Raw genomic sequence first — 11431 nt, 5'->3', positions numbered from 1 at the left:
TATATATATATATATATATATGCAATGTTATATTAGTTTGCATTAAAAAAAACAAAAGTTTGTGCTGTAATTTACAATGAACAATTATTTTATGATAAAAAATTTATGATTTTCTTGAGGTAAATTAATGCTTTATGTCTTTATTGCTTCCTTCATCAACTGAAACCCCTATTTCTAATTATCACAAACTAATCTTTGTTGGTAGTTTTCTCCTTTTATCATTGCACTTTTTCATTTTTCGGGCTGATAGCCTCACCGGTTGGCTCCTTCTTCTGATTCTTAACTGTACTCAAGACAAGCAACTTCTAACCTTTACTTTAGGTCCAAAGGAACATGCTGGTCAAGTTGAGATGTTACTTTCAATCTAAATCTGCTATGAATAGTATGAATAATTTTACACTTAAATATGTATTTAAAGGATCACGGAAACACACCAGCTCAGTTGGTGTCAAAACATGTCATTCCTAATTTCTTTCAAACCGTATTGTGCTTATAAGAAACAAACCAATCAAATTGATAAAAATAAGTCATTATTACCTATTTAGTCATTTTCGTATCACCTGTATTTTCGTGAGATAATCATCAGGGGGTTGTAAAATGATGTGATCAGTCCCGTGATGTGGTTTTAGTTCTGAGTCATTCTACAGAAATGAAAAAAACAAACTATCAACATTAAGAGTCAAACCATAAAAATAAAAAAAAGAGATCGGCTGTAGTTTGTTTTTTCCTTCAATTATAATTTATCTTAAATAACTTTATTGATGTTGGCACTATTTCATATACAAATCAGCACCAGAGGTCGGATTATCTAACCTCATCTGTTTAAGATTACCATCAGTTGCACACAATAACCTTTTTCTTACCCCCCTGTCGACCGCAGATGCATGTCTTAATTTATGGTAGAATATTTATAGTCTATTTCTTATTGTTTCCTTTTTTTTCTTTTTTAATGGTTGCATATGTAACTTCAGAGTATTCGCCTAGTCTTTGCTGAATACAATTCAGCAAACATTACTCACAGGGTCTTGTTGTTTCAGTTCTGCATTTTGTGCAGAAGCAGCCCTGCTTTCAGTTGAAGTCTAACAGACGAAATTAGAAGGCAGGGAAAAAAAATTTATTCCTGGACAGATGTGAGCCCGGAAGCCTATAACTGTGAACACTCAGAGGGGATTTTGCTTAAAAGGGTGCGATCAGCTGTTTTCTTCCTTCAGAAACTGGGTCGTGCTACACTTTCTGTGTCAGATGAATGGATTAATACCCCAGCTGTTTCAGCTTTCACTTTTACTCTCTGGTATAGGCTCATTTAGGTAAGGAACAAAGCTGTGGCTTTAATTTGATCTCTTGTTAGTTTTTTTAGTAAACAACATTCCTGAATACGCTTTATGCTAGTCTCTGCTATCCTGTTTCTCTAGTTTCACTTAAGGAGGATTTTTACTTTCTGTTTAGTTTCCTTTTAGCTGTTTTATCTATAAGCCTTCAAATAGTATAACTTTGTTTTTATATTTGTCCCTCCAGGCAGGGCTTCTATTCTGACAAAGCCTGTATGCTCTATGTGATTATGACATTTTACGTGGCATACAGACATACCAGTGTAGAAAAAGTAGAAAAACTACAGAGACCAAGCCCATAAACCTTCTTGGAGAGGTTTCATGTGTATGAAAAGAGGAAGGCTTGAAAAATCTTGTAGGAAAACTTTAAAATACCAGCACAAAGTCTCCATCCAGTTGTTTATCATCTAGAAAACAGTAGGATTTTTCTCTCAGCAGGTCCAGACAGAAACTCCTGGGTTAAAGAATATCATGTTGAGAGAAAAATTAGACAAAAAAGACAAAGAAAGAAACCAATGCCTAAGATATAGCAGGCACATAACTCCAAACTGGAAATATGTAATTATACTGAAAAGATTCATACTCAGACTTGAGGATTATAATAATTAATATAAAGATAAGTCTAAATACTCCCTCTTAAAATACCTGTTTTTGTAATGAAAAAAATGAAGTCAGACTTACCGTAATCGTTTCAGATTTATTTTTCTGGCCTTAATTTTTAATTATTTAAACTTCATATATACAGGCAGTCTCATTGAGATCAAAGATCTCTTAATCTGACATACATTCTGTTTATTCAATTAACTAAAATAACAGAGATAAAAAATAAGAAAGATCAAGATCAATGTACAGCATTTAACTAATAATTGATGATTTATTCTAGTCTTATATACTTTTTGGGTAGAAACCAGCTTTCTGTTGTAGCAAATGGTTTCCAAAAAAAGATAAGAAAAGATTTTCCAATCTTTAGCTCAGTTGTGTTTCAAACTTATAGCTTCTCACTTTTTAAAAATGTAACACATAAAGTACTATTCAAGTTGGACTAAATTACCATATGGGTTAAAACAGTATAATGCGAAAGTAAATATGCTTTTTATTACAATGCAGTTATAGGCAATTCAAGAACGCCTGTAGAATCTGATAGGTTCAAATTTCCACCACGTCGCCACTGCAGACCTTCTAGACAATCAGTGAACAGAGATCAGCCGACCCCAAAAAATTACTGCAGGTAAAGCAAGTCAGACAATTATAAAAAACCCTGATCATGTTGACTCTAGAGACAAAAACAGAATTTATAAAATGAAACAGTGTGATACGGTAGGTCAGTTTGCAGACAGCATGTTATTGGCCATATCCTGGCTGTATGTGAACTAGGTGTAGATCATCTATAGATGCATTATTAAGACAAGTAAATAGTACATATTTTGTTGCAAAGATGTTAAACAGAGCAATAGTCAGGAAGAAACATTTTATTGAAAGAAAACAATACTGTGTGGGGCAGTAAAGGTAGTCACAAATAATAAGAGAAGAAATTGAAAGCTGAGACATTTTAAAACTGGATCCTTTCCCAGTACTGATAAAATGAACAGATGCATACTGCAGGGGATGCCACCAAAACATTTTAACAGAAACAATGATCTTCCAAAAATCTTCCAATATGTTGTGCCTTAGAGAGTGTTGGTCTGATGCTATGATTTCAAGTAATCAAATAATCAAAGTAATCTATACCCAGAGTAGGAGGAACTTGTTGCTCTGCAGTAACTTTTATTTAGATAAGCTGCTCTTTTTTCAAGATAAAAATGATCTTGAAAAAGTCCCAAATAAAACTTGGTTTTATCAAAAGTTTTGGAATGGCTCAACTAGAGCCCTTACCCAAAACTACCAGAATGACAGCAACTAGAGAACTAAAAACAGCGCAGAAACAGAAAAAATTAAACCCAAAAGCTCAAATGCAATCTGATGATACATGAAGAATGTAGAATATAGTTGCGCTGTAGGCTACAAATGGTTTTGCAAAAATATTTAGTGGACTGCCTCTTGTAAAAAAAACTTTGCCAAGAATTTTTAGGTCAGAATATGGTTTGAAGCCCCTCTTCCACCACAACCACATCAATAGAAAGGTTAACCACAGAATTATGTATATCTCTGGCAGAATCAAGTTGAAAATGATTGTTTCGTTTTATACGCATGTTTCTTTGACTAGAAGAATTCATAACATTTTGGAGTGTAGTCCAACTGGAGTCCCTACTACAATCACAGAGAATCTGTAGAGACAGCTTAAGATTAGTGGTATAGCAAGGGGGGCTTCCAACCTACAGTAGTGTTGGACAAGCAGAGTCACAATGATTGTGAAAGTTTCCCCTTTACAAACGTGAAAGTTTGTATATATCAAGGATGGTGCTTCTGACTAAGTGGGGAGCCGTTCGGGAGCATCACAGGGGGCTGCACTCTCACTAGTTGTTTTACTCAGAATACTCAGTCATGCTATTTCTACAAGTCAAAGTCTTGTTTGCAAAAATGCTCAGATGATGCTGAACTTATCGAATTTATCAGAGATGGTGTGGGAACAATCATCTTATCTTGAATGTGAAAAAGAAACAATTTTTCTTTTTTAGGAAGCATAGGATCCATTTAAGAATAGTTTAAGAATTCAACAACCTTAAGCTTCAAGTGCACAACACACTTTATTATTTCAATCTATGGCTTTTTCATATCTGCTGCTGAATACAGGAGAGCCCTACTCGTCCACAGCCTTAACGGTCTCAATGAAGAGACTTAGAAAATAACAATTCCTATAACACTGAATTGATTTAATCAAGTACTTATAAATTAGTAGTGGAAACAAGATTACTTCCTTGTCAGATAATTATTTCTTAGTTCGATTTCAATGTGGAGTCTGGAGGTTAGGAAGAGGGTCCAGTCTAAATAACTGTATTTGAAATTGTCAGTGGAAAAATGATTTTCCTGAATATCTTGCTGTTAGTGTAGTGTGTATGAAATGTGTGTACAAACGGAGGCAGCAGAAATGGAACAATGAACAAATAACTTTGACTGTCTGATCATTTTTAGGCCCATAAAACCTTGGATTAATATTTTTGCATATTTTTTTTTATAATATATTAACATATCTGGTTGTAAACTTGGGATACATAATTAAACTGGGCCACATTTCTCAGAAACTGAACTACAATGTGAAAGTTGTGTTCTTAGACTCAACACTCTTGTGGACTTAGCAAAGCTTTGAGTTGGCCCTTCTTTGAAATAAAGAAGAAGATCTACCTGTGGGCACACTTCTTGGCATTAAAAATTGATACTTTACAATGAAATTTGTAGAGTAGAAATAATAAACATGTTTTTCTATTAGCATTGTACTGTAAAGTAAAGATGCACTACTATACAGATGCCTTTAGAGGTCTAAAGCAGCTAATTTTCCAGTGATCTAATCTGACTGGTGATTGACAGGTAGAATAAAAGAACATTTTGGGGGAATGCAGCCAAACTAAACACTTTGACATCTGATGGTCCATAAACAAATTTATTAACAATATTTACATCCTTGCATTGATCACTTTTTATATTCCTTAAGTTGGTAAATTAATCAAAATCTAAATTGCAGGTCAGTCCTCAGAAAAAGTTTTATATTAGGGAAAACCTACTGTAAACCTGAAAGGAAATATTTGTAAAATACTAATCAATTATCTGTTTTTTCTCTTTTTAACAGCTATAACTCTACTATGTTCTCCACTGAATCAACCACCGACTACTATGACTATACCTATGACTATCCAGAAGAAGGCTTTGGAATATGCGTTTATGAGAAACATGGGGCTTACTTTCTCCCACCCCTCTATTCCATTTTCTTCCTCCTTGGTCTCCTTGGAAACTCTTTGGTGATCTGGGTAATTGTCTCAGGAGTGAAACTCCGCAGCATGACTGATGTATGTCTGCTAAACCTGGCCGTTGCTGACCTTCTCATGGTGAGCTCTCTTCCTTTCCTCGCCCACCAAGCCAGAGACCAGTGGCTGTTTGGAGATGCTATGTGCAAAATGGTCCTGGGTATCTACCACATAGCCTTTTACTGCGGGATCTTTTTTATCTGTCTGATGAGCGTCGACCGTTACTTGGCCATAGTGCATGCAGTTTACGCCCTGAAAGCACGGACACGCACCTTCGGTATTGCAGCAGCGGCCGTCACATGGGTGGCTGGCTTTTTGGCCTCTTTTCCTGACCTGATCTTCCTCAGAGAGCAAAAAAGTGTCAACAGCTCTCATTACTGCTCCCCTGAGTATCCCATTAAGTCAATCAATGACGGAGCCCTCAGCCCTCATTTCTGGAGAGTGTTTAGTCTCTTTAAAATGAACGTTTTGGGTCTGTTTCTCCCAGTTTTCATCCTGAGCTTCTGCTACTCTCAGATCATTTGGAGATTGCTGTCAACTCATACCTCTAAGAGGCAGGCCATCCGTCTGGTAGTTGTCGTGGTGGCTGTTTTCTTCTTCTGCTGGGTTCCTTACAATGTGGCATCCTTCTTTAAAGCCCTGGAACTTATGAACATCTACACCGCATGCAAAAGCAGCAAGGCCATCAGGCTGGCTTTACAGATTACTGAAGCCATCGCATACTCCCACAGCTGCCTCAACCCCATTCTGTACGTATTCGTTGGGGAGAAGTTCAGGAGACACCTTGTGAGGCTGATAAACAGAGCTCCATGCAGTCTGTGCCAGGTGATCAAGTTGTACCTTCCTCAGGACAGAGCGGCCTCAGTGTACTCACAAACTACCAGCGTGGATGAAAGAAACACTGGGGTGTAATCTGGAAGTCTGAACTCATACTGTTGCTTATACCGATACCGACAGACTGTTTATATCAAGTTATATAAGTTTGTCCTAATTTCCAGGTAATTTCAGGTATGCTTTATTTGTTGCATGTATGTAAGCCTTTAGACTTTGCTGAATGTAACACTTTCCAATGCACAATTATGTATCAATTTACCAAATACCTTAAATGTTTTTTCTTATACTGTATATATAAATTCTTTATATAAGTGTGTGTCAGTAATACAGAATTTCTTAGGAATGCTATTTTGATTCTGTTAAACTCCCAAAATTAAATTCATTATTATATCACTTATTACATAATGTTGATGATAATGGCTTCCATCTAATAGAACATTTATTAAGAAGAATATAATTTAACATACAAATGAAAAAGGTTTACTAGAAGAAAGTAAGTCCATATAAGGGTCTGTGTAGGGGGATAGCATTTTTATGTTTTAGAATCTCAGTTTCCCATGGCATGTTTTTGTTGCATGCATGTATGTACGTATGTAAGTTTTTGGACTTCAATGAATGTAACACTCTTCAGTGCACAATTATGTAACAATTGACCAAATACCTTAAATGCTTTTTACCACAAATTCTTGATATATGTGTGTTTCATTAAATCATTTTTTTTAGAAGGAAATGAGAAAAAAATCATGCTCTTATGATTCACTTATTTTAGTTTCTCTTGAAAATTAAGGTCAAAATGTTCTCAGTTATTATTCACTGGTGGACCCTTTGTCTCGGGCAAGTTTAGATTTAACATTTTATTTGTGTGATTTGATTAATTTATAAATAAGTGCAATGTTTAATATAAGATTTTAGAGAGAGTTATCAAACCCTTATATTTTAAGTTTTATAAATCCAATCGGTTTTAAATTTCAATCATAGGAATTCAGATATAAAATGTATTTTCACATAAAAAGGTAACAAAATTCATTTGAGGCTGTAGATATCCCTGTTTCTCTTTCATCTTTCAGTGAAGGTTTTTGGTGGCTCAGCAGCAGTTTTCCCCACAGCGTATAAGGGTTAGGTTAGATAAAAAATACTCATCAGATAGAACATTTAATATTCTGTTTAGTAAATGTATTTTTTCTTTATTAACTGTAAGCCATTTTGAAGATATTCTAATGCCCTTGTATGTTGTACTTCAGGAACATTTTATAAAGCAGGTTAGAAATTGCTTTTAAATTGTATCTGTGGAGATCACAGAATTATTTTTAAACTGAGCTATATTCTCTCTTCCTGTGCTCAGTATGAAACTGTTACCTCCAACAGCTATTCAAAAGTTTGAGCTTTATCATTCATTGTAATCTTTTGCAACTGCATTAAAGCAGAAAATAATTAGACCTGCTTACTTATAAGAGTACAACAGTTTTAAATCATAATTGTGATGAGTTCCTTTTTTATGCATGTTTCAGATTGCTGCAAAGTATTTCGTCTGTGGTGCAACTTGCAGCTTTAGTTTGGTAGGTTCTGAAACATGTTCTGCAGAGGATCTGTACCTCACCTCAACCTAAAAAAACCCACAACCTGAAAGAGGAAACTTGTAACCTGGCTATGAGTTTAACCTTTTCAGACTCTACAAACAGCCACACACTTTATAATTAATTTTATTTAATTACCCATGTATTTTTTTTTATAGACAGGAGCTTTTGCATTAAAAAACTAAACAAAAAGCACTATGTGACCAGTGACAAAGCTGAAAACTTTAGGATTGAACAATGTAAAGAAAAAGAAGAAAGCCAAAGTAGTGATAGAGTTTTAATTATAACTTCTCTGTTATCTCTCCTGCATCAATCACACATGTATTAAATTTCGATTTTTCAGTAAAAGGGATCTTGAAGCAATCATCTTTTAACCACAACATCCTTCATTTCTGGCCCTGCATTTCCTTTATACTTCTAACGGGCAAAGTGTCAGTGCCTTTCAGTGCCTTCTAAAAAATATGCTTGCGCTCATGTTACATCAACAGTAAAGCATAATTTCTGTAATTTTACCTTTGAACGCCACCGTTAATAGCCATGAATCATGCAAAAGTCTGCCCATAATAGTACTATACAGGTTTTATCTTGTTATTTATCATATTTTAATGTTTTTAAAATGTGAAATATATACAGTGAGGAAAATAAGTATTTGAACACCCTGCTATTTTACAAATTCTCCCACTTAGAAATTATGGAGGGGTAGGAAATTGTCAGCGTAGGTGCATAACTACTGTGAAAGATTTAATCTAAAAAAAAAAAAAAAAAAATGAAATTACAACGTATGATTTTTAACCATTTATTTGTATGATGCAGCTGCAAATAGATAATTTAACACCTGTCTATCAGCTAGAATTCTGACCCTCAAAGTTAGTCTACCTTAAAAATGTTCACCTCCAATGCATTCATTATCCTAAATTAGATGCACCTGTTTGAGGTCCTTAGCTGCATAAAGACACCTGTCCACCTCATACATTCAGTAAGAATTCAACTACAAATTTGACCAAACCAAAGAGATATCCAGAGACACTAGAGACAAGTGTGGAAAGGGCTACGGGGAAATTGCCAAGCGGCTTGGTAAAAAAAGGGTCTGACTGTTGGAGCAATCATTAGAAAATGGAAAAAGCTAAACATGACTGCCTGTCTCCCTCCGATTGGGGTTCCATGCAAGATCTCGACTGGTGGGGTCTCAATGATCCTAAGAAAGGTGAGAAAACAGTCCAGAACTACACAGGAGGAGCTGATCAGTGACCTGAAAAGAGCTGAGATCACCATTTCCAAGGTTACTGTTGTTAATACACTAACACATCATGGTTTGAAATCATGCATGGCACTGAAGGTTCCCCTGCTTAAACCAGCACATGTCAAGGCCCATCCAAGTTTGCCAATGACCATTTGGATGAACCAGAGGAGTCATGGGAGAAAGTCAGGTGGTCATAATTCAAGTCATAATTCCTCTAACCGTGTTTGGAGGAAGAGAATGATGAGTACCATCCCAAGAACATCATCCCTACTGTGAAGCAGGGGGTGGTAGCAACATGCTTTGGCAGTGTTTTTCTGCACATGGGAGAGGGCAACTGCACTATTAAGGAGTGGATGACCCGGGCCATCTATTGCCAGATTTTGGGGAACAACCTCCGTCCCTCAGTTAAAGCACTGAACATGGGTCAAGGCTGTGTCTTCCAACATGACAATGACCCGAAGCACAAAGCCAGGATAACCAAGGATTGGCTCTGGAAGCATCATATCAAGGTTCTGGCATGGCCTAGCCAGTCTCCAGACCCAAACCCAACAGAGAATCTTTGGATGGAGCTCAAACTCTGTGTTTCTCAGCTACAGCCCAGAAACCTGACTGAGCTAGAGAAGATCTGTGTGGAGGAGTTGGCCAAAATCCCTCCAACAGTGTGTGCAAACCTGATGAAAAACTGCAGGAAACGTTGGACATCTGTAACTGCAAACAAAGACTACTGTACCAAATGTTAACAATGATTTTCTCAGTTGTTCAAATACTTATTTGCAGCTGTGTACAAAGAAAGAATTTAAAAGAAAAACATATATTGTAAAATCTGGATTTTTTTTACATTATGTCTCTCACAGTGGACATGCACCTATGATGACAATTTCAGAACCCTCCATGATTTCTAAGTGGGAGAACTTGCAAAACACACTGCTCAAAAAAATTAAAGGAACACTTTGAAAACACATCAGATCTCCATGGGGCAAAAAAATCATGCTGTTTATTTATACTGATATGGACTGGGTGATTTGTTAAGAACAAAAGGATGCTACATCATTTGATGGAAATGAAAATTATCAACCTAAAGAGGGCTGAATTCAAAGACACCCCAAAAATGACAGTGAAAAAAATGCGGCAGGCTAGTCCATTTTTGCTGAAATTTCATTGTAGCAACTAAAAATGGTATTCAGTAATTTGTATGGACCCCACGTGCATGTATACATGCCTGACAATGTCGGGGCATGCTCCTAATGCGACGACAGATGGCATCCTGGGGTATCTCCTCCCAGATCTGGACACATCACTGAGATTCTGGACAGTCTGAGGTGCAAACTGGCTGCGTCGGATGGATCAAAACATAATGTCCCAGAGGTGTTCTACTGGATTTAGGTCAGGCGAGCATGGGGGCCAATCAATGGTATCAATTCCTTCATCCTCCAGGAACTGCCTGCATACTCTTGCCACATGAGGCCGGGCATTGTCGTGCACCAGGAGGAATCCAGGAAACACGGCACCAGGATAGGGTCTGACAATGGGTAAAAGGATTTCATCCGATACCTAATTGCAGTCAGGGTGCCGTTGTCTAGCGTGTATAGGTCTGTGCGTCCCTCCATGGATATGCCTCCCCAGACCATCACTGACCCACCACCAACCCGGTCATGCTGAACGATGTTCCAGGCAGCACAACGTTCTCCATGGCTTCTCCAGACCCTTTCATGTCTGTCACATGTACTCAGGGTGAACCTGCTCTCATCTGTGAAAAGCACAGGGCGCCAGTGGTGAACTTGCCAATTCCAGTGTTCTGTGGCAAATGCCAATCGAGCTCTATGGTGCCGGGCAGTGAGCACAGGGCCCACTAGAGGACATTGGGCCCTCAGGCCACCCTTGTGAAGTCTGTTTCTTATTTTTTGGTCAGAGACATTCAAACCCGTGGCTTGCTGGGGGTCATTTTGTAGGGCTTTGGAAGTGCTCCTCCTGCTCCTCCTTGCACAAAGGAGCAGATACCGGTCCTGCTGATGGGTAGTAGACCTTCTACGGCCCTGTCCAGCTCTCCTGGAGTAACTGCCTGTCTCCTGGAATCTCCTTCATGCTCTTGAGATTGTGCTGGGAGACAGCGAACCTTCTGGCAATGGCATGTATTGATGTGCCATCCTGGAAGAGTTGGACTGCCTGTGCAACCTCTGTAGGGTCCAGGTAGCGCCTCATGCTAACAGTAGTGACAGTGACCCTAGCCAAATGCAACACTGGTGAAAAAGAGTCAGAAAAGATGAGGAGGGGAAAAAAATGTCAGTGGCATCCACCTGTAAAACCATTCCTGTTTTGATGGTCGTCTCGTTGTTGCCCCTCTAGTGCACCTGTTGTTAATTTCATTAACACCAAAGTAACTGAAACTGATTAACAACCCCCTCTGCTACTTACCTGACCAAATCAATATCCCAGACGTTTAATTAACTTGATGCTATACTATGATTAAAAAGTGTTCATTTAATTTTTTTGAGTAGTGTAGTAGTGTGTTCAAATACGTATTTCCCTCACTGTATATGTATGTATATTTGTATGTGTGTG

The 11431-nt window shown here is 37.5% G+C and overlaps 1 protein-coding gene across 2 annotated transcripts in view; it reads left to right on the top strand.

The window, feature by feature from the left end:
* Nucleotides 1-6732, top strand: part of LOC107101581 (C-C chemokine receptor type 5-like) — a 7411-nt gene extending 679 nt beyond the window's left edge. Inside the window, exons 1-2 of one of the 2 annotated variants that reach the window (XM_015400539.1) lie at nucleotides 1134-1307; nucleotides 5050-6732. In XM_015400539.1, the coding sequence (XP_015256025.1) occupies nucleotides 1243-1307; nucleotides 5050-6136 (1152 nt within the window). In that variant the 5' untranslated portion in view covers nucleotides 1134-1242 and the 3' untranslated portion in view covers nucleotides 6137-6732. Of the gene's footprint in view, nucleotides 1-1133; nucleotides 1308-5049 lie in introns of those variants that run through there. The other variant, XM_015400540.1, reaches the window with a different exon arrangement.
* The last annotated feature ends 4699 nt before the right edge of the window (nucleotides 6733-11431 follow it).

The sequence above is a fragment of the Cyprinodon variegatus genome, unplaced genomic scaffold (genome assembly GCF_000732505.1).
Source record: "Cyprinodon variegatus isolate N-32 unplaced genomic scaffold, C_variegatus-1.0 Scaffold1116, whole genome shotgun sequence".
Taxonomy (NCBI): Eukaryota; Metazoa; Chordata; class Actinopteri; order Cyprinodontiformes; family Cyprinodontidae; genus Cyprinodon; species Cyprinodon variegatus.
The sequence above is the reverse complement of the archived record's forward strand: the minus strand, read 5'-3'. Positions and strand labels throughout refer to the sequence as shown.